At 40.6% G+C, this 25,260-nt stretch overlaps 2 protein-coding genes across 5 annotated transcripts in view; one reads left to right on the top strand and one right to left on the bottom strand.

Annotated features, from left to right (window-relative positions):
* The window catches only part of mars1 (methionyl-tRNA synthetase 1), a 29,302-nt gene extending 11,507 nt beyond the window's left edge, over positions 1-17,795 (bottom strand). For all 3 annotated transcript variants that reach the window (XM_084062633.1, XM_084062634.1, XM_084062635.1), the window contains exons 1-13: positions 17,558-17,795; positions 13,629-13,719; positions 12,551-12,629; positions 11,627-11,758; positions 10,750-10,822; positions 9,937-10,121; positions 7,664-7,770; positions 6,624-6,740; positions 5,552-5,755; positions 3,984-4,185; positions 3,236-3,310; positions 2,052-2,222; positions 1,241-1,336 (exon numbers count right to left, since the gene is read on the bottom strand). In XM_084062633.1, the coding sequence (XP_083918759.1) occupies positions 1,241-1,336; positions 2,052-2,222; positions 3,236-3,310; positions 3,984-4,185; positions 5,552-5,755; positions 6,624-6,740; positions 7,664-7,770; positions 9,937-10,121; positions 10,750-10,822; positions 11,627-11,758; positions 12,551-12,629; positions 13,629-13,719; positions 17,558-17,660 (1,635 nt within the window). In that variant the 5' untranslated portion in view covers positions 17,661-17,795. The remainder of the gene's footprint in view (positions 1-1,240; positions 1,337-2,051; positions 2,223-3,235; positions 3,311-3,983; positions 4,186-5,551; positions 5,756-6,623; positions 6,741-7,663; positions 7,771-9,936; positions 10,122-10,749; positions 10,823-11,626; positions 11,759-12,550; positions 12,630-13,628; positions 13,720-17,557) is intronic.
* A 1,306-nt stretch (positions 17,796-19,101) lies between these two features.
* The window catches only part of arhgap9 (Rho GTPase activating protein 9), a 65,238-nt gene continuing 59,079 nt past the window's right edge, over positions 19,102-25,260 (top strand). For both annotated transcript variants that reach the window (XM_084061275.1, XM_084061274.1), the window contains exon 1: positions 19,102-19,145. The gene's annotated coding sequence lies outside the window, so the exon portion shown is untranslated. The remainder of the gene's footprint in view (positions 19,146-25,260) is intronic.

Genomic DNA, 25,260 nt, shown 5'->3' with positions numbered 1-25,260 from the left:
CTTAAGAGGTTTATACATTAATAATAAATAGCTATTTCATTGGAGAAATGTCCATGTTTTGATTTTTCTCAAGTCATTTTTGGCGATTCAGCACCGAAATTCTATATAATGAGAGTAGTGCACATTGATTCCTCACTATTTCATATTCTATATCTATCCACAATCTTGGCATGTGTCCCCCAAATGACCTGGAGGTGTGCATTTCCGAGTAGTAAGTTGGTCGGACGAACGGTTTCAGAGAACCAGAAAACCATGAATGTCTGTGTCTGATTGTGCGTCGGTCTGCGGAGGACGCACCGAATTTTCGTATGTTTAGGGAGTGCGGGCACCAGCTTCCCTGATTGGCCAACCCGACCCGCCGGCTTCAATGATTGGCTGAACTTTGCGTTTGCGTTGCTTGTTCAACATAAATAAAGTGGCAGCATGTACAATAGAATTCATTTCGCTATGACCATGTACAGTACGTGTTTCTGACGACATCAGGGATCCCTGTATCTCCATATTTAGTCAATCGGTCATATGTTAGTGGATACTGCACTGGGTATGGGCGCAACAAGTATTGCATAAACGGGATGGTGCATGCAGATTGTTCCCGACCCCAAAGTAGACCAGTGCCCTTCTAGTATATCTATGCATCCAGGAATATGTGTGCGTTTGTTTCTCTTTATGCCTAAATATGGAGACCCTTGAACTCAACTAAGCTGGTGTGTCATAGATATATTATGCTGGCCTCCCAGAACTGAGCATTCAACCAAGCCGTGTAATAAAAGTGGGACAATTAACTCCAAGGAAAAATAATGAACTGTAATTAGCCTTTGCATTGTACATTATTCTTTGATGTGCAAGGGAAGTGTACGACTTGCAGTGGATTATTCCTACCCCACATAATATATTGGAGAATTGTACTATACTGCCTGGCAATAGCTGGACATGTAGCACATTTCTTTTCATCAAGGTTTTCGCATCAGCTTGGACAGAAAAAATCATTAACTACTTGAGCCCTATTCACAAATTACAAAAACATTATCTAGAATGTTCTTGAGCTAGAGCTATTTTTGCCAACAAAAAAGTAAAAGCCCTGAGATCCTCAACATTGGGATGCAAAGGTTAATGTGGTTCAAATATGTAACGTATTGTAAGTGGAAAATATCCAGTTCTATTCTGCTATGCCAAGTGTGTTTGGCTCGCTCGTAACAGAATCACTGCCATTGTTTGGGCTGAAGAAGTGAATATACTGTACCTGCTGTGGATTCTTCCACCACTTCTCCCATTGGTCTGTGTAGTTGGCGGTGATGGACAGGTAGCCAATAGGGGCATCAAACCACACATAGAACACCTGCAGAGGCAAGAGCACAATCAGGACATGCTGCGGTCTGACTGCTGTGTAGTGCTAGCATGTAGTCTTAATGTTCCTCCATTTCTTTGTATGGCAATGAATTACTTAAAGATCAATGGAATTGTGTTTGTAATTCTTTATGCTATAATGCTGGAAATAAGCCAGGGCAACAAAAAATACAATAGCTTAAAAAATAATTGGTTTGTTTTTGTCCGGGTTTGCGTTTGTCACTCCTCATACAAGTAAAATAAGCAAAATGCTTGCTGTATGGCTGTATGGAATTACATGAAACTGTCAAGAAAGGTGGGCAATGGTCCCTGGATTAACTGATAAAATGTTTTGCGTGTAATTGTAAAATCAAATGACACAAAAGTGTTTCAGCCAATATTTACTTCAAACACTTGAGAACAAGATTGGTCTGATCCAACACACCATCTAGGAGAAAATCTGTTCCGATTAACCACATAAGACCTAGAGTCCCTTTTCTGGGCATGTCATAATAGGCAAACATTCTGCGAATATAGCAGCTCTACAAGCTCACAATGCATTGCAACGAGACATTGTCAGCTTGTAGATCGGCTATATTCAGCAAAGAGATTTGATGGGGATTAACCAATTATGGACCCCTGTGGACACCATAAAGTATAAAGGGTTAAAGAGGGGTGGGGTTTGTTGTGGCTGGCACCACTTGTATAGTTATGTGGTCATTACAGACCTTTCCCGCAAAGTCAGGGTGAGGTACTGGTGTTCCCCACTTCAGGTCCCTGGTGATGCAGCGTGGTTTCAGTCCGTCCCTCAGCCAGGAGCGGGTGATCTGTTTGGCATTGGATGTCCAGTCTCCTGTACTGGTCGACTTGTCCAGCCACTCCTCCAACTGGTTCTCCAACTGTGAAGGGGAGAGGTAAGGGGGGTGACAGACAGGGAGAGAGTGCAACATACTGTAGTGTGTGTGAGAGAGACAAGAGTAGCGGGTTCCAGTGCCCAAATAAACTCCTAGCGCTAACATTCCCTTTGTTACTATGCATGTGGGTGTGTACCAGTGAGGTGTGGATTATTGTCAGTTGTAATGCTGCGTTCTCACTGTCAGCTACAAAGCGACGCTGCATATCTGTTGCAGAGTCGCTGTTGAAGTGTTGATGTGAACGTAACATAAGAGTCATGGGGTGGCGCTCCTGTGGAGCACTCAACACCTGCAATTAATTTAGCCTATTGTCAGACTTTAAGGCTTGTTCAGAATGCAGACAAATGCGATTTGTTTCACAAATACGATCTTTAAGACGGACGTCGTCAATATATGCATTGGGTGCTGTAGTAACAATGTTATGACATAGTGTAGGTGTAAGTGATGCTTAAAATATGCTTGTCGCTTGCTGAAAATAGCAGATTTAAAGGATCACAACCTGTCGCATCATTTCAAATATCACCTAGGAATGTGGTTCAAGGGGTGACAAGATAGCCGAATAGTTAGGGCGCATATCACATGGGCGCAAAATGCATTCTTCAGCATGTCACCGGTTTGACTTGAAGTAAAAAATAATTAAAAACATAAGACAGAAATAAAAAAGTAAGAGGCTTAAAAAGAGTGCCGATTGGCACTTTACATGGGTTGATTGGGTTCAATGGCAGCGTTGGACACCTGGCCTAAGCCTTTTTCACACTGCACTTATCCCAGAGATTGTGCAGCCCTAGGCTAAATGCCCTGTTTGTCCTTAAGTGACTTGCGTCACAGAAACCCTTTCAAAACCAGCCTTCAGTCCTGGAACAGCAGGTTTAACAATATAATTTTAACACTGTGTTAACTTTAGCAGTGTGGAAAAAGGTACTAAATAACCACTGGTTCCTGACCATAAGCACAGGGTGAGGACGACTCCAGACAAAGTGAAAAGCTTATAAGTATACCTTGGGCAGGTCCAGGAACAGGTGTTTGGAGGAGCGGATGACGGGAGTCTGCCGGCAGACTTTACACTGGGGATCCTGGAGGGGACAGGCAGGATCAACACTGTTAGAGGTCACTAAGATCAAGGCTAGTCCTGTGATGTCCTGTCAGGGTACAGCAGTGGTCCTCAAACATTTTCATGTCAAAGTGCCCCAAATTTATATTTATTTGGTCGCGGACCCCCATCTGAAAAGATTTTGTGCAAGGGACCCCCATAAGAGAAGATCTGAGTTCTTAATATGTTTAAAAAGTATTCAAGATTTTTCAAGATGTTCCAAAGAGGGAAGTTCACAAAACACTGCATTGTGACACGTTGTGAGTTTGTAGATCGGCTATTTTTGAATAGCTGAAGTATAAAATATAGTTAAAATGGTTGGGATTCTACTTCATTGACGGGGTCCCCCAGGGGTCCTTGGCGGGGTCCCCAGCAAATTTAGTTAATACAGCACTACAATAATTGTAACCATTATCCATATTTCATACTTTGGCTATTAAAAATGTGCAGATCTTGTACAGCTTGTAGATCTGCTATTTGATTTATTCTACTCAAATCCTTCTGGGGGTCCCTGGCATAAAATATTTTCAGATGGGGTCTGTAGGCAATACATATCAATTTGGGGGTCCTTGACATGAAAAAGTTTGAGAACCGGTATATTACTGGTACTATCCTCTCTTTGCCACCCACACACACACACACACACACTCACTCACCCTGAGTTCTACAGCATTGATGAGTCGACCACACTTGTCACACTGGTCCCCGCGGGCCTCTGGGTAGCTACAGTGGGGACAGACCCCCTCCACAAAGCGGTCAGCGAGGAAGCGCTGGCAGCTCTCACAGCGTAGCTGCTCCACCGTGTCCTCCATCAGGAACCCTCGTTTGTGGAGCCGCCAGAAAATGTCCTGGGCTATTCTGAATGCGAAGAAATACCAGAGGAACTAAAAACATCGAGTGGTGTGGAGTGGACCGACTTCAGTTTCGATGGACTGTGCCCAAGAGGGGCTTAAAAATGATTAAACACCAGAGCAAAATAAAGCATTGAACCAAGTTTCTCACCCAGGGAACGAGGATCGTGAATAAAATGGCATTTTGGGGCCCGACCCATAGATTTACTAAACCCTGCTGTGCTCTTTTTCTTGAGTACACAGGGGAAAAGAGGTTTCTTCTAACAGCACAAAAAAGTTATATAAATCCTCAGGAGAAAAGCTGAATATTAAAGGGAAAACAAAAGAAGAAAGTTCAACACAAAGTTCTACAATTGTGTTTGAAAAAAAAACAGCCAGCTTTGTGCTTTGCAATATTCAAAGAGCCCAGTAATGTTTGATGCCTTTCATGCTGTACACGTATAAAGAGTTTACCCTAGTCTATATACTGTACTGTACTAACGGATTAAAGTCTTTAATCTTCATTGTAAAGGCTGCCTTGAATCTCCTTTCTTATATTTGATTTTGAGAAGAAAAATCTTTCCATATCTTCACTAGCATGAACTCATTGATTAGCTTTGAAACAAAGAAAGTACAGCTTTCCACACTAAAAGGCTTGAAACCTATAACCTTTATTTTCACGTCTTTAAAGCATAATTAAACTTTGGTAACTTTTAAATAACTCCAAATATTGGCGAGCTATCTTAACACATTCAGTGACATTTTTTTTTTTATTGTTTATTCCACGATTTTGTAACCCTTATTTTTTCACCCGGTGCCAATTTTTCTAAGTGATCCTGGGCGCTACACTCCCCTCACCAGCCTAGGGAGGCCAGGGCCGAGCTCATTTCTAACTGGAAGGTAGCTTCTGCCAGCATTTTTAAGCATTCTGACAATTTTTTCAAGAACCACAGAATATTTATCTCCAGTATGATCGATCCCCTGATGGTTGCTAATCACAGAGGAAATCACTGTGCTTGTGTGGGGAAAAAAAGTACACAGGAGCCGAGAAACAGGATTTTAAATTATAAGTTAACCAGGGAGTGAATGGAGCAGTAAATCTTCAGATGACGTCATCTTGGGTTCTGGACGTTTAAAAAAAAAACATTACGGCGGTAAACGGGTGGATATTAAATGACGGAGATCTCCGTCAATGGCAGGGAATGTGTTAAACAGTTGCTACGTAGATATTTTTTTTTAACACAAGCAGCTTAATGTACTTCTCCCATGAGCTTGTGTAATAAACCTCTATCTTGTAAATACAAAGTGTGTCCGAGTCTGTTTTTGCTTGATCTGTAATTCGCGACACCTGACAAAAGGGCCACCTACTTGCTTGCTCCATTTCCATCACTTACTTCGTCTGCTGCTCTGTGGTGGTTCTACCAAAGAAATCAAAGTCGATCTGGAACCACTTGTAGATGTTGGAGTGGACGGCGTGGTATTTATCACAGATCTGCTGCGGTGACAGGTTCTCCTCTCTGGCCTTGTTCTCCGTGGCCGTGCCATACTCATCTGTACCGCACACAAACAGCAGGTTCCAGTCTCGCAGACGACCGTACCTGGGAGAGGACAGAAGGAGTTGTAGAGAGAGGCAGATTGAGTTATAAATAGAGTTATGGAAACATTTACTAAAGGGAAAAGGTACAGACATCTATAAAGCAAATCATACCTGTAGCAGAGGAGACAGAAAGGGGAAAAGACAAAATTGCAGAGGAGGAAAAGTGGTTGAGAGTCATGCATGGAACATGACAAAGAGTCATAATGTGTGGTAGTTACAGAGACAATACAATACATCTCTAAAAGAGAATACCAGCACTCACGGAACTGTCATTTTAAGGCACTTTTATTTATATATATATATTAAGCCAAGCCTCAAGCCTTCATCAGCGTTGTGTCCACACAACGCTGATGAAGGCTTGATGCCAAACCGCGTACGTTGCTGTCTGCTCTGCAGCATACCATGCATACTTAATATATATATAAATAAAAGTGCCTTAAAAAGGACAGTTCCATGAGTGCTGGTATACTCTTTTAGAGATGTATTGTTACTTTTCCAGACCATGCACCCGGTAAGAAAGTTCAGTATTGTTGAAACGAGTTGGAGTCGTGCTCGCACCCTTTATTTAAAGAAGTTACAAAGACAAAACATTTCTTTAATCCCCTTAAATTTTGGGTAGTTTTACTCCCTTTTAATCCCAATTTAATCATTATGCCAATCCACCCTTTCCCTCCCTGCCCAGCTTCCCTCACCGGAACACAGCCAACAACAGTGCTTGTATAGATGCTCGGCAAGCCTGAAGCACCACGGTGGATTTTAACCCTAGACTCCGTAATGGTGGTATTTTAGTCCTCTGCCACCCGAGCCCCATTACAGACAAAAGTGAACAACCAAGAAAATCTATATTCAAAAAGAGAATAAACTCCTACCTGGCGAAGACATCAGAACTCAGGACACAGCCGATGATGTTACCCAGATGGGGGACGTTGTTGACATATGGCAAAGCACTCGTCAGTAGGATGTTGCGCTTACCCTCCTGAGGCAGGCTGACAACAAGGAAGGACACAAATGCATTTTACTCTGTCCCATCTGACCAGTTTTCATCCCTTACCAATAAATAAAATACTGTATATAAATAACCACAACATCTGTATCTGTCAGGTCGAATCAATTCCTCGTACATCATGCAGAACGAAAACGTTGTGAGCTAACATGTTGGAACTTGAAGAAGAAGAACAGAACTAACTAATTAAAATTGTGGTGTTGTTCTTGAAACTGTACTAAACCGACTTTGAATGGGTTCAAAAGGTCCTTTGGTAATGACACTATTTAAGTTCATTAAATAAAAATAGCCTACTAAAGTGGAAGGTTTTCATGCAACTTAGATTCATTATCTTTTATTAAAGTTGACTCGCATGATTGACCTCAGTGCTTAGCATGACAAAATAACCCATCATTTCTAAAGCAGAGAGTGGTGGCTTTAGTCTAATTAATTAATACTCTGTCGTACGACCATGTTGCTCCCTGAAAATAACAGATTTTCAGCTGAAAATCAGTCAACATCTCTTTATTAGTACCCAAGGGTAAATTTTACAGTCGTGCAGATTCAGCAATCCAGAATTAAAAACGAGACATAATCATGAGATTCAAAAGACATCAAAACAGATACTTTAATCTGTCGTTAATATGTCTGTGTCCATTTGAGATGACTGACATCATAGATTGATGTCTCCAAGTACTCTGACAACGGATACTGCACTAATTAGTATCAACAACAGCATACAAACTCCTAACAAAGTAAAGTAATGTTCCCCATACAACGAAGTCTAAATCAGGATTTAGTGGTTAGGGCCACATGTGGTTATGTAAAGTGTCCATCAACAGCCACAAGTCTTGCCAAAGTGTCTTTGAGAGAACGCATGCATGGAGCCTAAAAACTGCTTATGTGAGTGAGATAGTGGATGCTTACATGGGGTGTTGTCTCTCTGTGCTCACTGAGCAGCTGTCCAGTCCTTGACCCCATGTGACGGCAGCTGACTCCAGCTCCTCCTCGGAGAACTGACGTTCTTCCTCACCCTGCAGCCACGGAAAAAAATGGAAATGACATGGCAGTTCTGGCCACGCAAATATCTGTTACTCTCCAAAAGTAAAGGTTTAACTTCAATTATCTGTTACTCTCCAAAAGTAAAGGTTTAACTTCAATTAACTCACTGTGTCCTAGTTTATAAACTCCTGTGACATCGTCATATTACACTGTTTGAAGCTGGCTGGAAGACAGTGCTGTGGTCAGTTGTGTACAGTACATGCATTCCTATCTGGAAATAAATCTCAGAATTGGGAGCGGCGTGGTTCCAATGTGGATCTCAGACTCCATGTGGCCAGCCTGTGACGTCAGTTGTTGTCTATGACATATGACTCCAAATTTGGGTCACGTCCCAAGTGCCATTGACTTTCATTATAAAATTAAGGTTAAATAATTCAAAAAAGTATAAAAAAAAGAAAAAGAAAAATAGTGGAGGTACTTTGGTCTACTGGCAGTGTGCACAAGACATCTCGAGATTAGCGAACACACTCTTAAAAAGTCAATTTTACATTGCACTTGCAGGAATACGAAAATTCATTACGATTAAGGTAGGGTAAGTGATTTTCTTTGGTTAAAATAAGTGTTAAATAGCTCTATATTCTGATAGTACTCATTGCTATAGAGTGTTTGTTCAGTAAAAGGAGTCTCCTTGTCTCTCCAGCTCTTTATAAAACAGAAAATGCATTTTCGTTTCAGTTTCAGTTTCATTTCCAATTTTATCCAATCAGGATAGAGAACTCAATCTGGATATAGATTAAACAAGTGAAATTGGAAGTGATGACACTAAGAAATGAGCAGGAAAAAATGGAACTGGAACACTATAAAAATTAAGCTTAAAAATGGGTACTTTCTCCTGATTGGCTGAGATTTTGACACCTACCGGAAAATGTATTTTCTGTTTATTAAAGAGCTGGAGAGACAGGGAGACTCCTGTTACTGAACAAACACTCTATAGCAATGTTTACTATCAGAATATAGTGCTTTAACCTTTTAACAAAATACTTTTTGTTTTAACCAAAAAATATCACTTACCCTACCTTTAAGTCAAATGCCAACACTTAAACGCACATATCCAAAACAACCTCAAAGTCAGTCTTGTTTAAAGAAAAAAATAAAACAAAATTACATCTATCTAGTAATCATGATTTTTACATAAGATGACATTTTTCAATCGGTCACAAAGGTCACAAACTGATTTTAGTGTTAGTCAAATACAGTTTGTGACCCATTTAAAAGAAAATTTTGATCTTATGTAAAACTAGTTGTTAAGACTCTTAACTCATTCACTGCCTGAATTATTTCTGGGCGCGTTTGCCCACTGCCAAGATTTTTCATTGAAAAAAAAAAGTACTCAGGACCCGAGATACAGAATTTTTAAGTTTTAAGTTAACAAGGAAGTGGATGGGAGTCTAGATCTTCGAAAAATCATATCTCCTTGGTCTTTGGGTCAAATAAAAAAAAATAAAATGTTTTTTTAAAAGTCCTTTTAGTCGTTCTAGGCAGGCATGGCTTATGGGACAAAAGTCGTTTTAGTTGTTCTAGGCAGGGAATGAGTTAACAGCTCCACAAGTGGTACAACAGACTAAAGGATGGAGAAATAGTGATGTAATCCTTATATACTGAATGTTCTATAGCCTAAGAGAGGTTTAATTTACCATCCACAGAGCCAGGTTAAGTCTCACCCTGAGACTGAATCTACTTTACAAAGGAGACCTGTTTCCTTAATTGACGTGAGCTGAAATTAGTAACTCTGACCTCACTTTGAACGCTGTAACTTTTAGTTGGGCAAAAAAGGAGGATTTGATGGTACAGTGAGTTTGTTTTTCTCCGATACAGTAGGGAGATGAAATACAGGAGAAAGAGTAGCAAGGGGTACATAAGAAAGCATACTCCTGGTATGAAGTGGAGTCTTGGTATGAGTTCTATTCTCCAGGCAACTCGAAACATAGTTTCCATCAACTGAGACACCTCTTGATGCTACAAGTACATGTCCAGCAGGGATGCTCTAGAATAGATTATACAGGATTATTTATGCAATGGCAATGTTTCAGGTGAAGTTGTCAACACACATGTGTTTTATGCACCATAAGATTATGGTTGAAAAGAGTGACATGTGTTCTGTGTTAGAGTTTCTGTTAGTTGTAGTTGTGCTACTGTACCTCAGTGGGGCTGCTGCTGTGTGTCTGGGGGTCTCTGCGCTGGCTGCCGTGTGGGGCAGGCTGCCTCTGCATGAAGCCCTTCAGGGCCTCAAGGCCCTTTCCCTGCAGCACCTTCTGAGCTGCAGACTGACAGGCCTTCAAACCAGCCACACGGTCAAACCATGCCTGCAGTGTCTTGTGTTCACCTGGGATAAAAGAGGAAAGGGAAAAGACAAGTAGAAGAATAAAGAGAAGTGAGGGGATTCACGGTGTGTCAAAATTCAAGCTTAGATCATGGATGAGCAATAAAATAAAGTAATAATAAACGTTATCTATAAAGGGCTTTTCGAAAAAGGGTTACAAAGTGCTTTACAATAAATACTGACATGGAAAAAACATATGTCTAGTAAAAATACAATTATAATATAAACAAAAACAAATAACATGAATATAAACAAATGAAGACAAAGGAAATAAATGTGACTAAAAGATGCAATAAAAACTAAGAAAAGTCCTTCAATATAAAAGCAGATTTTCAAAAATGATGCCAGATGACACTGACTTAGCTAGCCTAGATCCTCAGATAGGGATTTCCAGAGCATACTGTAGGTGCCAGGGCCACAAAGCCCCATCAACACAGGTGACAAGGTTGAGTTTTAGAAACAACTAAGAGAGCCCTATCTGAGGTCTAAGGCTGCACCCAGGCTCACACGAGACCAGCATTATCTAAAATGTAATTGGGAACCTGGCCTTGCAAGGCTTTAAAGTAAAATGTTAAAGTAGGCTACTTGTAACATAAAAGCTATTAGCCCAGACATCTATATTAGCATTCACCTGTTAGGGTGGAATCAGACATAACAGGGTGCAGTGATGCCCACAGAACGATATCAGCCACCGAAACAGCTTCCTGAAACAGAAGAGAACTACATTATCTTTTAAATATACATTTCCAACACAACTGATGGCACACAATTGTGAATCCAAAAAGACTGAATAGGACCCAGCCTATTCAGTGTTTTTGGATTCAGTATCCAGAATGACGTCAAGCAGAACTTGAACTATATATAATGTGTGTGTGTGTATGTGTATGTGTATGTGTGTGTGTGTGTGTGTGTGTGTGTATTACACACAGAGAAGATATACAGTATACAAGACAAGTAAAAGTGTTGCATCAGGGGCCTGAATATGGATACCAAACGTAACTGAACTATACCATCCCCCATCCCCCAAAGCACAAACATACGCACGCACGCACATACATACATACACGCACACACACACCAGTGCCATCAGGGATCTCCTCCCACAACTTGTGAACAACTTAAGATGCGGCACCAGCTCAGCATCACCAGAAAGCAAAAAGCAGGGGGAAACATTGCCAGAGGCGCCCTGCATGGCACAGAGGGGAAGCTTAGTTCAATCTATGTTTCCAATAATGCATCATGAACTCTTAACTTGGTAATATATAAAAATACACATACATTTGTGTATACGAGTGAGTAGGCGGATGAGCGTGTTTACCTCCTAAAATGTTATTCATGCATGTCAACAGTGTGTGCATTTAGTAAGTGTGTGTGTGTATGGATGTGTGTATGTGTGTATGTGTGTATGTATGTGTATGTGTATGTGTGTGTGTGTGTGTGTGTGTGTGTGTGTGTGTGTGTGTGTGTGTGTGTGTGTGTGTGTGTGTGTGTGTGTGTGTCATGCGTACAGCAGTTAGGTATGGTGTGGTGGTCTTCTTCAGGCTTTGTTCCAGGTAGCTGAGCGGTCCCTGGAGGCACTTGGATGCCTCTGCTCGTTTCCCCTGCAGCACAGCCATGTGGAGGGCCTCCATAAGCGCTGGCTACACAAAGAAAACATAAACCAACATTAACCGCTTTCAACCTACCACCCATATTTTGGGCATGTCAGTATGAGTAATATATCATCCTATAATTCTACAAAGCTCTGTGCGTCTGTCTGTCTGTGCATGCGTGCGTCCCCAAAATCTCTTCTGCCGGGTTCAGTGGCTGGAGCAATTGATCTGCATTTGCACACAGCCATTGACCATTACCATGTGCACGTAACACAAAGCCCGTTTATCGCTTTCCCCAAATGTCAGCTGTTTATTCACGTTTTTGTGTTCGCTGGCTCCCGGTTTGCCAAATCATGTGCAACAAGCGCCGGTGTTGCCACATCCGTGAAACAAGCGGACCATGGCACACTTTGGGTGCTCATATCCCCCGACGGGTATGGTCTAGTATTTTCAAACAATTAAAATATGTTCAGACAATTTCCATATTTTCAAAATCTTCACAATTGTGAAAATAGCAGATCTACAAGCTCACAACACGAGAGAATGTGTCAACTGACTATTTTCTCTATTCCCTGTATGACTAAGTATATAGAGCCTAGAGGGCTGAAACGGGACATACGTATGAGAAAGCATCCTTTAAGTGGTTAAAAGGGATTAAGAGAGAACTGATTCAGATCAGGCAATGACAAAGTACAACTTAAAGAGAAAGTCTCTTGATTTACTATAAAACATATAAACTAACACACATTTCTTTATATGAACTGCTCTTAGCTCTTTGAGCTATAGCAATGCTATTACTGTACATTATGTTTTCTTCTCTCGGTCATCACAAAATCTTACCTGAAGCTCTGTGGCTTCCCATTCAAGCCATTGATGGCACAGGTCACTGGACAGCTGTCCACTCACTTCAAACAGGTACCTGTGGTGTTACATTGCGATCAAAAATAGATTATCTCCTTATGTGATGGAAAATAAAAGGATAGTGAGGATGATGATTTTCATTAGTCAGAATCAGATTACACCTTAATGTACAGACCTGAGCCTGAGGCATCTACAAGTAGATTAATTTGAGACGTAACGCTGCAATTTAAAAGCCAAAGGATAATAAGAATTTGTACAGTTCTAGCCTTTCTTTCTTTTCCTGTGCTGATATTGTATGTAGAGTGGTGTAATATTAGAGAGAGAACCACGATGCTGGGGAGACTAAAACTTCTTTGGGGACACCAAAATTCCTCTATGTAGGAAAATCATTCTGCGACATACAGTAAGTAGAGTATGCTGTAGACCAGTGCCAAGGGACACTGGAAAACTGGGTAAGTGAGTTGTGTTTAGTGCCGTGAACGGTACATAGAGACAGTATTCACTATTCATAATAACATATTCTATAATAACATTATTATATCTAATCAAACAAGCCTATGACCAAGCTGATAGTAATTGTGATTCCCTTACACCTTTAGTCTGACCATACTGTACATCATAAAAGCCTTATTGGATCTTTCTAAGGAATCAATAACAACATGCAGCCTTATGAGGCATCAAAGTTGAAAACGGCGACACTAGGCTACTGGAGTGAACTGAGAACACCTCAACAATCAGCACCTCTCTCTCCCAGCAGCCTACACTTTGAAGTAGGGCTGTACATTATGGACTGAATTTTCATGAATGTGTTGTTGTTGTTGCCTGTTGTAATCTCGACATCACTGAAAATCAGAGTCCACACCCCTCAATGTATTACGAAGAAAACAACAGTTGAATGAATCAATATCATGATAATACAATATCCAAAATCCCAGACAATATCTAGTCTCTTATAACAATATCGATATAATGTCAACATATTGCCCAGCCCGAGCAAAACTGGCATCTGCAATGCAAGAAGTACAGCAGTTAGGAGGAAGCACCACAGGTTACTCACTGGCAGATTGCGTTTGCACTGAAAAGGTGCTGTCCACTGGGCAGAAGCATGGCTGGCAGGGCTGGACGGCTGAGAAAGGGAACCACGCGCTCTGGAAGAAAAGAAGAAACAATGATATTGTTACAAGACTTCATATATCTGACTAAACTGAAAAATACAGGCAAGTTGCTGCAGTTGGGGTTGGTGTCTTTCAAGGTTCAAGGTTCACTTTATTTGTCATTTACATGTTTTCACATGAAACGAAAATCGTACTCAGGACCAGCAGTGTACAATAAAATAAATAACTAATAAGCATAAAATCCTACGCATAAAATCCTAAAGTGCAATGAAGTAAAACTGAGCAGCATATTAAAAACAGTAGCATCCATCATTTATCAGAACAGTTAACATGGCAGCATAACATACTATTATTAAAAACGTAGTAAGGCAACTGTGAAAGTGCATTTCTCGTGGCTTTAAGAGTTCAGCAGTCTAACAGTTTCCGGGTAGAAGCTGTGTTTAAACCTTTCAGTTTTGGCCCTGATTGACCGCAGACTCCTGCCTGAGGGGAGAGGATCAAACAGTTTATGGGCCGGTTGAGTGGGGTCCTCCATAATGCGGGCTACAGTGCTCCTACACCTGCTGATGTAGATGTCCTCAATGGACGGGAGACTACTCTGGGTGATCTTCTGGGCGTTTTTCACCACCCTCTGCAGTGCCTTCTTGTCCGCAGCAGAGCAGTTCCCATACCAGGTGGTGATGGAGAATGGTAGAGTACTCTCCACCACACACCTGTAGAATGCCTCCCGTACAGAGGTGTTGAGGCCAGCCTGCCTCAGCCTCCTGAGGAAGTAAAGGCACTGGTGGGCCTTTTTTAGGATGTTGGAAGAGTTTGTGGCCCACTTCAAATCCTCTGAAATATGTACTCCCAGGTATTTGAATCTGGGGACCCTTTCCACCGTAGCTCCATTGATGAACAGGGGGGAGGGGGGCGTGTTCTATCCTTCTAAAGTCCACAATCATTTCCTTCGTTTTCCCCACATTGATGCAGAGACTATTCTCCGCACACCAGTCTATTAGTTCTGCCACCTCCTGCCGGTACGACACATCGTCATTGTGGAATATCTGTCCCACTACAACCGTGTCATCTGCGAACTTCACGATATGGCTGCCTGGGTGTCTAGCTGAGCAGTCATGCGTGAAGAGCATGTACAGCAGGGGGCTCAGGACACACCCATGGGGGGAACCGGTGTCGAGGATGATGGAGGAGGAGGATTTTCCGTGGATTCTGACAGACTGTGGCCGGTGAGTCAAAAAGTCCAGGACCCAGTTGCACAGATTTGGTGTTAATCCGAGCAGCAGAAGCTTATTGGCAAGGGTCTGCGGGATGATGGTGTTGAACGCAGAGCTGAAGTCCAAGAACAGTAGCCTGACATATGAGTCCTTCCGCTCCAGATGGTTGAGAGCAGTGTGTATGACCATTTAAACTTTTACCACTTTCACCCTGGTGTCCCTATTTTGGACACGTCATTACTGGAGAAGAAAATCGGAAAAGTCGTCAATCTTTTGAAAATAGGGCTCATGTGGTTAATGTGAAAGCACAATACTTTTTCACAGTTACTCAACCACCCAATCTAACCCCTTTATACCTTGTTTACTGGATTCCCCCAGTGGTCTACACTGTAATTGGTCCCCTCCCTTTTCTATCTACCAAATCTCTTCAGTGAAAGCCAATCTACAAGCTCACAGTCACAACACAGCTATGTTTGCCAAACGTTTGCCTATTACGACATGCCCATAATATGTACACTAGGGTTCATGTGGTTAAATTGAAAAGACAGTTCAGCAGTCTCAACTAAGGATAAAATATTTCATTATGAGGAACAACAGCCTGTCATGTCCGACTCCCGTTTTCGTAGACATGATGAAATTCTCAGGTTCAATATGTCTACTACGTAGACTGATGGTCTATAAATAACACAGAGGTCACCGTAAAGATCAAGGCTCTGAGTTCCACTTAATCTGCAAAAGTCCGAATTCAAAGAGGATGAACACATGAGGTAATTGTGTGTGTGTGTGTGTGTGTGTGTGTGTGTGTGTGTGTGTGTGTGTGTGTGTGTGTGTGTGTGTGTGTGTGTGTGTGTGTGTGTGTACGTACGTACGTACGTGCGGTTATTGATGCAGTGTGGCCACAGCAGGCCAGATGGTGATAGTAGTGGTTATCTGTCTATGTGATACAGCTCTTTAAGGAGAGACACAGCTGGGCCTGGGACTCTTCCACGTGTTAAGACACAATCAGACTTAACCAGATGAAGCCTAAAGCACTGGGACATAATCATGTTGCTGGGACAAATTACTTTCTTCGCACTCGCAGTTGACCTTCCAGCAGGCCATAGATAGATGGGAAAAAGACGTCACTAAATAGTTGGGAGAGTAATTCTATAATCTGTATTGTAGAGACTAGAGAGTATTGGGCTGTCCTCGCCAAGCACTATAGCCAACTATAACTATAAAGATATCAAGTGGATAGCAGATTCCACATCACTGAATGATATAGTTAGTGGGGACGGTCCTTACAGGTAGCTACTAGCTAGTGACATTTTTTGGTTAAAGAAAAAAATGTTTTTGTTAAAAAAGTTTATTATTATGATGTTACTCAAAAGAGTAATTGTTGAGTAACAGGCGCCTCCCCATCTCTTTAATAAACAGAAAATACATTTTCGGGTGGGTTGCCAATTTCAGACAATCAGGAGAGAGTACCCATTCATCAGCTTCAATTTGATAGTGCTCCAGTTCTAATTTTGTGTGGTGACACATTTCTTTGTGTCACCACTTCCAATTGCACTTGTTTAGTCTGTATCCTGTGTGAGTTGTCTTTCCTGATTGGATACAATTGGTATCCCGACCTGAAAATGCATTTTCTGTTTAAAAAAGAGCTGGAGAGAGACAGGGAGACTCCTGATAATGAACAAACACTCTATAACAATGAGTACTATCAGAATATAGAGCTATTTAACACTTATTTTAACAAAACAATAGCAATACCCTAACATGATTTAAAGGTAATTAACACATGCAAGGGGGGGGGGGGTTACAGTAACACAGTGGTGGTCATGTGGTTCTCAACCTGTGGGTCGGAACCCCGACATGATTTTGGGGGGTCCCCAGATGACAGTGAAGTGACAATTTAAGGACTTTTAATACCTTTTTAATACCTAAAGAAATGAGTAATTACTGCATCAAAAGTGAACAACAAACTATACTATTAAAAAAATGGTCAAACAATGGCCAAATAGTGAAATAATATAAGGAAGAGGCAACACTTTTGAAAATAGACGATCTACAAGCTCACAATGCCTTGCAAGAGCTTGTAGATCTAATATTTCCCCATTATTTATCTGTGGAACAGAGTCAAACAAAATTGAATGCCTCAACTCCTACATTCCAAGTGCTTGTCATTGTCATGGTCGGGGGGTCTCCAGTTCAAATATGATTATTTTGGGGGGTCACGGCCCAAAAATGTAAATGTAAACAACAGTGAATTCTGTTCTTTTCCATATTACATACAATACGTTACCTTTGTGCTATTTACACGGGCAGACATGAAATGTATAGTATGCTTGTTGTACCCTAGTCAGACCATAAACAAAAGGCTTCATAATCATAATGCTTTCGAACAAGACAAAGAGAGCAGCGACGGGTTAGAGATGGATAGAGGCTTTTCTGGTCACTTCTCAAGTGCAGCGGCTGTCAGCTGTCAGCTCATAACCTGCCATTCATTAATTATGTCAAGCAAACTAGTTCACGTTGAAAGTGTCAGTAGCCAAAAACAATCGATCGACAAGCTGACAGATCGGTTGTATTGAAGATCGGCTAGAATAGCTTGTAGATCGGTTATGTTTCGGCAATTAAGCGACACCTAGGCATAAGCCAGCCGCCCACGTTCTTACCTTCGGGGTTGACATGCTGAACCTCACATGTAACTCCTGTCAGCTGGAGCGTCGCTAGAGGCTTCAGGCAATGTGGATTGCCCTCACTAACGAACAGTTTCATCTGTTATCTGCTATATTGAACCGGTGTAGGAGAATGACGGCTGACTTAAAATGTGCGTGCAGTGTTATACGTGCTTTTAAAAGGGACAAAACTGACCACCACCACTCGTAAGTTTGCCGGCGTGCTGTTGTTTCCGTGGCGCTGACGCAAGCTTTGGTCAATCGACTACAAACGGCCATGGTTGTAGTTTTGGGACAGCTCACGTGCCGTTCGATGCAACGGTAGCTGTCAATAAAACAAACTACAATTCCCATGAGCTCGAGCGTCTCCAGGAAGATTGTGATGGTGCCCTTGTTTAGAGTTCACGTCGTGTCGCTCTGGGGCGGGATCAGCTTTATCTTTCTGGCTTCATTCTGCAACAAATTGAGTGCACCTGGGACCTGATCTGGTCAATATAACCCATCACCTAATACTAAAATAGTTTCTGTTCCTTAGTTTACTTCACAGCAAAATATCTTTCTCTCTCTCTCAATTCAATTCAATTCAATTATGCTTTATTGGCATGACAAGCATTCTTATATTGCCAAAGCATGACATACATTATGATACAAAATAATAATACATGTTCAGAATCAGAGCAATAATACAAACAAGACAAACATAAGCAAAATTACATTAGTCTATTAATTGTAGTAGACATTATAGTGTTCACTCAGTTAGTCCCTCGTTTTATGACAGGCTGCTACATATTTTGCTGCCAACCTTGAACATTCGGCTTTCTCACCTAATAAGTAGGGGATTGCCTGGATAGAGTCAAACTGTATCTTTGTTTTTGTTATTTTTGTGAATTTAGGGTAGTCTCCTAGATGGTTGCATGGCTTGGGATCATGCTTTAAGTGTATATTGAAAGTACAGCAAATCTCTCTTTTTTGTGTGTATTAATCAAAAATATATTATCAAGTTTCTCCATCGCAGCAGATCCACAGCATATCTATTTGCTGTTAAACATTACAGGTCAGCAAGAAATACACAGGGGTGTAAAGTAACTAAGTACATTTACTCAAGTTGTACTTTAGTACAATTTTGAGGTATTTTTACTTCACTGGAGTATTTCCAATTTTCTGTAGGTTTTACTTCTACTCCAGTGCTCCACTACTGAGGTAAATATTATACTTTTACTCCACTACAATTATTTGAAAACTTTAGTTAGTTACTTGGTAGATTTTGGGTATTATATTTAGGCCATTTGAAAATAGCCGATGTACAAGCTCACAATGTGTCTACTTTTACTTGTAACAGAGTATTTCTACATTACAGTATTGATAAAAGTGAGCACTTTTTCCACCACTGCAGGTCAGCAAGAAATACATTTATTTTGTAGCTATGGTGACGGTGACGACAACCAACTGGCCAATCACAGTGCCGTCACCATACTTCCAGGCAATGGGATCGTGCAGAGTTGACACTCCGGGCGCTTGGAACTGAGCCGCTGTCATCACCGCTTGGCGTCTGTCTGATGACTCGCTCTGCGCTGCACGCTGAAAGGTGAGATTGCTGTTGAATTCTTTCTTTTCTTCAAGTTATACGATTTAGATTGTACATTATATTTGACAAAGTAGTGATTGAGAAGTGTCACTATGTCATAGTCATCGACTGAGTTGTTTTAATTTGAATATGTTTGGTGACCTGACCTGTCATAGTTTATACTGTAGGTCCATGATGACATGAGTGAGTTGTGTGTATGTTGTGACGTTGCAAGTAAAATCATTAGATTTGACACTAACATCACGTGTCTCTCACATTGACACGTTTTATTTTATTTTCGTTTTAAAATGACCAGTGGTGGTGGAAGAAGTATAGGCAACTCACATGTTTTACTTGAGTAAAACATGTGAGTTGTAGAAATGCTCCGTTACAAGTAAAAGTATGGTATTCAGAATTTAAGTAAAAGTACAAAAGTATTGGCATCAAAATATACTCAAAGTACCAAAAGTAAAAGTACTCATTAAGCAGAATGTCCCATTTCAAGTTTTCAAAATGTATATACAAGCTGACAGCTGAGCTTGTAAATTGGCTATTTTCAAATAGCTGAAATATATAGAGAGCTTAAGTGGTTGATGCATGTTTAGTAATAAAAATATACATCTAAAAAGTAGCTAGTAACTAAAGTCTTCAAATAATTGTAGTGGAGTAAAAGCACAATATTGTCCTAAGAGATGCAGTGGAGTAGAACTAAAAAGTATTGAAAATTAGCAATACTCCACTAAAGTAAAAATACCTCAACATTGTACTTAAGTACAGTACTCGAGTAAATGTACTTAGTTACTTACCTCTGAAAATGACCTATTTTGCAACTTGCATCAAGCATCCATGGAACATTTATGGAACTTTATTTGTCTGAGAGAAGGTGCATTGAAAAATCATAACATTCAGGTTGACTTTAATTGAACAAAAACGTTTTCCCTCAGATACAGGTGTTTTTGTTTTTGTGATGAAAAATAAAAAATGTTTACGGCTCCAGAGAAAATAATACCTCACCAAAAGTTTTAAAAAATATATAATTTAACAACACACATATTATACAATGTATTAAGATCATATGAAAAAAAGAAAATAAGAATACAAAAAGATGTGGAAACAATACAAAAAACACTGCTCTCAAACATCAAAGATGTTCTCACCTCAGCAACTTCCTGTAAGAAACTAACGTTCTGCTTGTTCATGCACTCATTGACAACTTCTGCTAATCTATGTCACTGTGGGTTTGATAGTTTAGTGCTTAGACAACCAATAGACAAATGACTGCTCTGAAATTCATCACCAAAGTTTCCCTCATCTCTGTTTCAATGGCACATGTTGTGGTGTGATAGGAACTGTTCATTGTTAACTGCCTAAAAACAAAACCTATAGGCCTACCGGTACCGCCAGTGGTTAAAAAGTACTCACATTTCTTACTTAGTATCAAAACTACAATGTAGAAATACTCTGTTACAAGTGAAAATCAGGAATTCTAAATTTACTTGAGTAAAAGTACAAAAGTATTGCTATCAAAAAATGTGCTTAATGTACCAAAAGTAGAAAGTAGTCATTATGCAGAATGTTCTCAAATGTATAAAATGTCTTTTGAAATCTTTTGAAAATAGCAGATCTACAAGCTCACAATAGATCGGCTATTTTTAAACGGCCAAAATGTATATAGGGTTGAAGTGGAGTAGAAGTAAAAGTACAGAAAATTCGAAATACTCCAGCAAAGTTAAAAATACCTCAAAATTGTACTTAAGTTCAGTACCTGAGTAAATGTTACTTTACGCCACTGCCTACCGTTGACGGGCCCCTTTATTGTGAGTTGTATACATTTGCGTGTTTCGTGCATACCTTGACTGAGTTATTCTTGTAGGCAGTGTGTGAACCACTGAACTGTATGGGCAGCACAAGGGAGTGATGGAAATAGTTTGACGTGCTGCATTTTTTACAGTTTCATAATCTTTCTTAAGTCCATGCAAAGCTGGAGACATCACCCCCTGTTTCTTTATCCTGTGTGCTGTGGAAGAATAGTTTCTTTGATGGTTTCTGTTCTTTGTAGAATGGCATTGTTCTTACAGTATGGGCTCAGACCATCCTGATTTGCAATGGTATTGTGTTATTGTAACAGTGTGTCCTATTCACCTGTTTATTTACCTCTGATGTCTGATGATGGCCTTACAGTTATCTGTAAAGAAAGTTACCTGGGCACTTCAAAATAGACTACCCAAATAAAATACTGGAGCACTCAACAGGGCACGTTTTATTAATTTGAAAACTGATGAAGTCACAGTGTCCTGCAAAATAATAAAACTTTCCTTTGATATAATATTGTCCTACTGTTGAGCACTGAGGACTTCTACTCACAACTTGGCTGAAGCGCGTTGGACTTCTCTTTGTGACCTTAAAGTTGTCTTTTTGTCTCGTTAGGGTGAGCACTGAGCAGACCATCAGGACCAGGAAAGGGTCAATATTAGTTCCTGTTAACACTTAACTTGGTTGTCTGGGGTCCCCGAGGACTCTTAACCTTAAGCTCACAAGCTTGTAGATTGGCTATTTTCACAGAATGTGAAGAAAAGGGACGCTAGGGTTTCGTAAGGGTAACAACTGTCTTAACAGAGGGGGGTCATCTGTTTTTATGTACTTCTCATATCCATGCTGTAACTTTACTCCTGACTATAAAGCTTTGGTTACAACAGTTTGGGAGAGAGATTTATTCTCTTTCCGTGAAACACCAACAACCTATTATTGCTATAGTGGTGTTGTTTCGATTTATTAGGATTTGCTTTCACTGAATACATTCAGTGAAGAGAATTGTATTATTTAATAATTCCACATCACTGCATTCACCCACAACTGAACTGACTGTGCTGCCATGACAGATTATTCTCCCAATGATGGTTGCAACTTTGCTGATTAAAAGGGCCTTGTACCATGCACAGTATTAGCAGCGGGGTTACACGTTGGCTTAGCACTGTGTCATGTATAGACCACTGTTTTGGGTTTAACTTTAGTGTCAAGGAGAGATTGAGAGATTGGAGTACTCCACTACTGGATTTGTATGCTGTGTATGAGAAGGATTAGGCTGTTCCTTTACTCTGGGATATTTGGGCAAACTCTGTGTGTGCGTGCGTGCGTGCAAGGGAGCGAGCGTGTGTGCGTGTGTGCACGTGCATAAAAATGTGTAGAATGTTTGTTTGGACACGTTTGAAGCAGTGGCCTTCTTGGGAAGCAAAAGGAATGTCCTAGTCTAATAGTTTTAAAGTGTCATGTACCATGCACGTCATACAGTCATCTGCATGTCATACAGTCATCTGTCTTAATATAATTTTGTTACAGCACAGTTTAATATCTAAAGCAAAGTCTTCCTGCAGCGAAGTCTAAAGGTCAATACATCCAAAAACTTCCAGATCCTTTGCTCCAAACTTAAGCTTTGTTATTGGTTGATATGCATGCAGTGATAGGTTAGTTTGTGTGCAGTGACAGTCTGTCCATCACAGGTGGTGACGTAGCTGAGGGATATTGACATGACGCAGCGGCATGACCTGTAGTTGCTTGATCCTTAAAGGGAGAGTTCCAATCAATCAAACAATCCTAAGCTGCTGACTTTAGTTTTGTCTCTAACTAGCAGGGTAGTTGTGTCCATCGTTGCAATACTGTGTTCCTGTTCTGTTTTTGAACACAAACCTGTTAATTTCTTCATCTATGTGTAGCACAGAGTATGTACAGTATGCAGCCGCTATAGGCAAGCTGTCATAACAACCTTGGACTATATGGCTATATGGATAATCGGACCGATTATTAATTATAAGCAGGCAACATAATTTGTTGCAGGCTATACCCGATGTAATGCCAGCTAGCTTACCAGCCAATCGTCTCCTCATCTCGTCTCCTCATCTCATACAACTAAAAAATGACAGTTGGGAGGAGGCCCTGCCATATATACAAAAAAAATACCAATATAGGTGGTAACCAGAACAGTGGGCCCCTGACAACACTGGCCACCATTTCTTTTACATGTATTTATTTTATGCTTTTACATTTGATTTCATATGTACATTTCTTTTACAAATGAGGGGACAAATACATATAATACTCCCCCCCCCCTTAATTACAGTACATTTAAGGTCCAATTTTTGACACATCTTCCTATATTAAGATTACCTTAAGGGAGGATGGGCAGGCGAACGAACCACATCGTCAAGCTCATGTCCCCATGATCAGCCATAACCATTTAAGGAGTTCCCAATGCAGTTAAGGCCAAATATGGACTGTGTTGTCTAACCTCAATGTTTCATCATGGCATCAGGCCCTAAGAAATCAGTCAGCATATATGGCTATAAAAGGGACAACGACTGACAGATACAGATATCTCCATACTGTATATGAGCATAAAAGGGACAAGGACTGACCCAAACCTCTAGTACTATTTATTTAAGGGATTATAACCAGGTTGAGCGTCATAGGTGTTCATTTAAGTATTTCTATGATATAGCCTAATTATCCTCCTGTCTTTTCAAATAATCAGGAAAATAAACAGTAGGCTACATTTTTGTGAATTTGTGTTTACTTTGAAACAAAGCATTGCAATCATTTATTAACTGAAAATCCATGAAAAGAGAATTAAAACAATTAATTAAAACAAAACAAAATAAGAATGTGAAATTATGTGTAATGATGACCGTAATATTTTCTGTTGCTGCAAAGTCATTCACTGTCATCCACATCTTATGTGTGTCTGTCTGTTCGTGCGTGCGTGCGTGCGTGCGTGCGTGCGTGCGTGCGTGCGTGCGTGCGTGCGTGCATGCGTGCGTGCGTGCATGCCGTGCGTGCGTGCGTGCGTTTGTGTGCACGCACGCTCCATCAGTAGTATTTGTCTTGGGAGGTTTGTTCATGCATGCTGCTCTTTACTCCGCCCCAGCAGTATCACACACACTTTGAGTGCACAGGGCTGAAAGTGGGTCTTTGACTTGCCTGATAGCTTCTGACAGCTCACTCTCATCCCCGGTGGATCAATGGGGCTCAGAGCTCTTCATCAGAAAACATCAATGTACTCCATGCTGAGCTCCCTTACAGGCCATGAGCAGCACTAGCTAGCCAGCCAACCTTCCTGACAACCATCCAGCACATTAAGTTGGCACTTTGTCAAGGGTTGTTTTTTTGTTGATTTTGTTTTTTCCATGGCATTTTAATAATCATAATGGTTGTTTGGGATGAGCTATGTAAACCTACAGTACATGATTGAATTGATTCTGTTTCTGTGGTAAGAGCCACTCAAACATGCAGTGGCATTTCATCCAATATTCATGATTAGGACAACTGAGTCATGCTAACTAACGCAGCAGGTGTCACATTGTCCTTGAACATAATATTCAAGTTAAAATAAGATCATTTACCTAAGAGGTATGAAATAGACTAAACTGCATTGATCCAGTGACATACGTTTGGTGTTAGCAGTAAATTCAGAGTCAAATTTACCACAGAACCACAGAAAGTCACACATTCCATTTTTACCCGATTCCTTGACTATTCTAGGTCAATTTGAATTTCGCATACAAAACAAGTTCCTTAACTGTTTCTTAACTGGGATGGTCTTACATGTTTTCCCTCACATTTTCCTAAAAATGCATAAATAACAAGACAAAATATAGCTGCAAGCAGCGATAATACGGGGCCAGTGAATAGAGAGAGAGAGAGACATGGAAACGGAATAGATTGAAGAGAGAGAGAGTGACATGGAAACAATAGATTGATGAGAGAGAGAGATGGAAACATAATGGTTTGATTGGACATCTCAACCTACTGCCATTAACAGGATTCGAACTCTCAACCTTCAGACTAATAGGCTGCAACACTACCTATAGTGCTATAGCTTTGTCCAGGCTGATATTGTCTGTTGAAGATCATAAACTCTTGCCTTCTTTCATGAACCAAGCCCCTGTTTCACTAACACTAAGATCACTCGTTCACAAGCCATTTACCAATGAAGAAATTGTACATCTCCTCAGAACCAAAACTAATGAAAGTAGCCGATCTACAAGCTCACAAACCATGAAAAGTTGTGAGATTGTAGATCAGCTATTTTCAGAATGAAGTATGTCATACGTAAAAAACGTACTCTCAAATAAGCATTTCAGGT

The sequence above is a fragment of the Gymnoscopelus microlampas genome, assembly GCF_963454915.1.
Source record: "Gymnoscopelus microlampas genome assembly, chromosome: 7".
In the NCBI taxonomy this organism is placed as follows: domain Eukaryota; kingdom Metazoa; phylum Chordata; class Actinopteri; order Myctophiformes; family Myctophidae; genus Gymnoscopelus; species Gymnoscopelus microlampas.
This window is presented reverse-complemented; position numbering and strand designations above follow the sequence as displayed.